This window comes from Lipotes vexillifer, unplaced genomic scaffold, assembly GCF_000442215.2.
Source record: "Lipotes vexillifer unplaced genomic scaffold, Lipotes_vexillifer_v1.1 scaffold1261, whole genome shotgun sequence".
In the NCBI taxonomy this organism is placed as follows: Eukaryota; Metazoa; Chordata; class Mammalia; order Artiodactyla; family Lipotidae; genus Lipotes; species Lipotes vexillifer.
In genome coordinates, this window is record NW_006796548.1 from 1,713,576 (window position 1) to 1,714,144 (window position 569).

General features: G+C 52.2%; 1 protein-coding gene across 3 annotated transcripts in view; it reads right to left on the reverse strand.

Moving 5' to 3' along the window:
* The window catches only part of PHC2 (polyhomeotic homolog 2), a 49,419-nt gene extending 49,298 nt beyond the window's left edge, over positions 1-121 (reverse strand). For all 3 annotated transcript variants that reach the window (XM_007468705.1, XM_007468703.1, XM_007468704.1), the window contains exon 1: positions 3-121. In XM_007468705.1, coding sequence (XP_007468767.1) covers positions 3-121 — 119 coding nt within the window. The remainder of the gene's footprint in view (positions 1-2) is intronic.
* Between the last annotated feature and the right edge of the window lie 448 nt (positions 122-569).

Genomic DNA, 569 nt, shown 5'->3' on the forward strand with positions numbered 1-569 from the left:
TGGGGCGGCCACTGCCACCGCTGCTGCTACTGACGCCGCCACTGCTGCTACTGACGCCGCTGGTACTGCTGGCGACACTCGCGCTGCTAGACGTGTGGGGGACTGGCAGCTCGTTCTCCATGGCCTACAGGATGGCACAGTCAGGGTGCTCAGGTGGCAGATGAGCAGGCAGGTGCTGGGAGGAAGAAGCAGAAGGGAAATGCTTAACAAACGCATTCTAGAGAATACACACGTAGGCATCCGCTCTCTACCAGCCTGTGTGGGACGACTTCTGAACTGAGGTCTGGAGCCACCCCTGCCATCAGGACAGGGCTAGGCTTGGCTCACTAGGCAAGGTGTGAAATCAGGTCAGCCTGAATCTAAATTTTACGACTGTTATTCTGCTAGAGGAGATGAAAAACAGCCTAGGAGGATCCCCTACGATGGGCTTCCTAGCAGTGATCCTAGGGACTATTCCTCACACCATCAAACTTTTCATCACTGGGGTAGAGAAACTGGACATCAAAGAACTTATTATTTGTCCATATTTATATAGGCAGTTCTTGAAAGAAATGGGATCCAAAATCTAG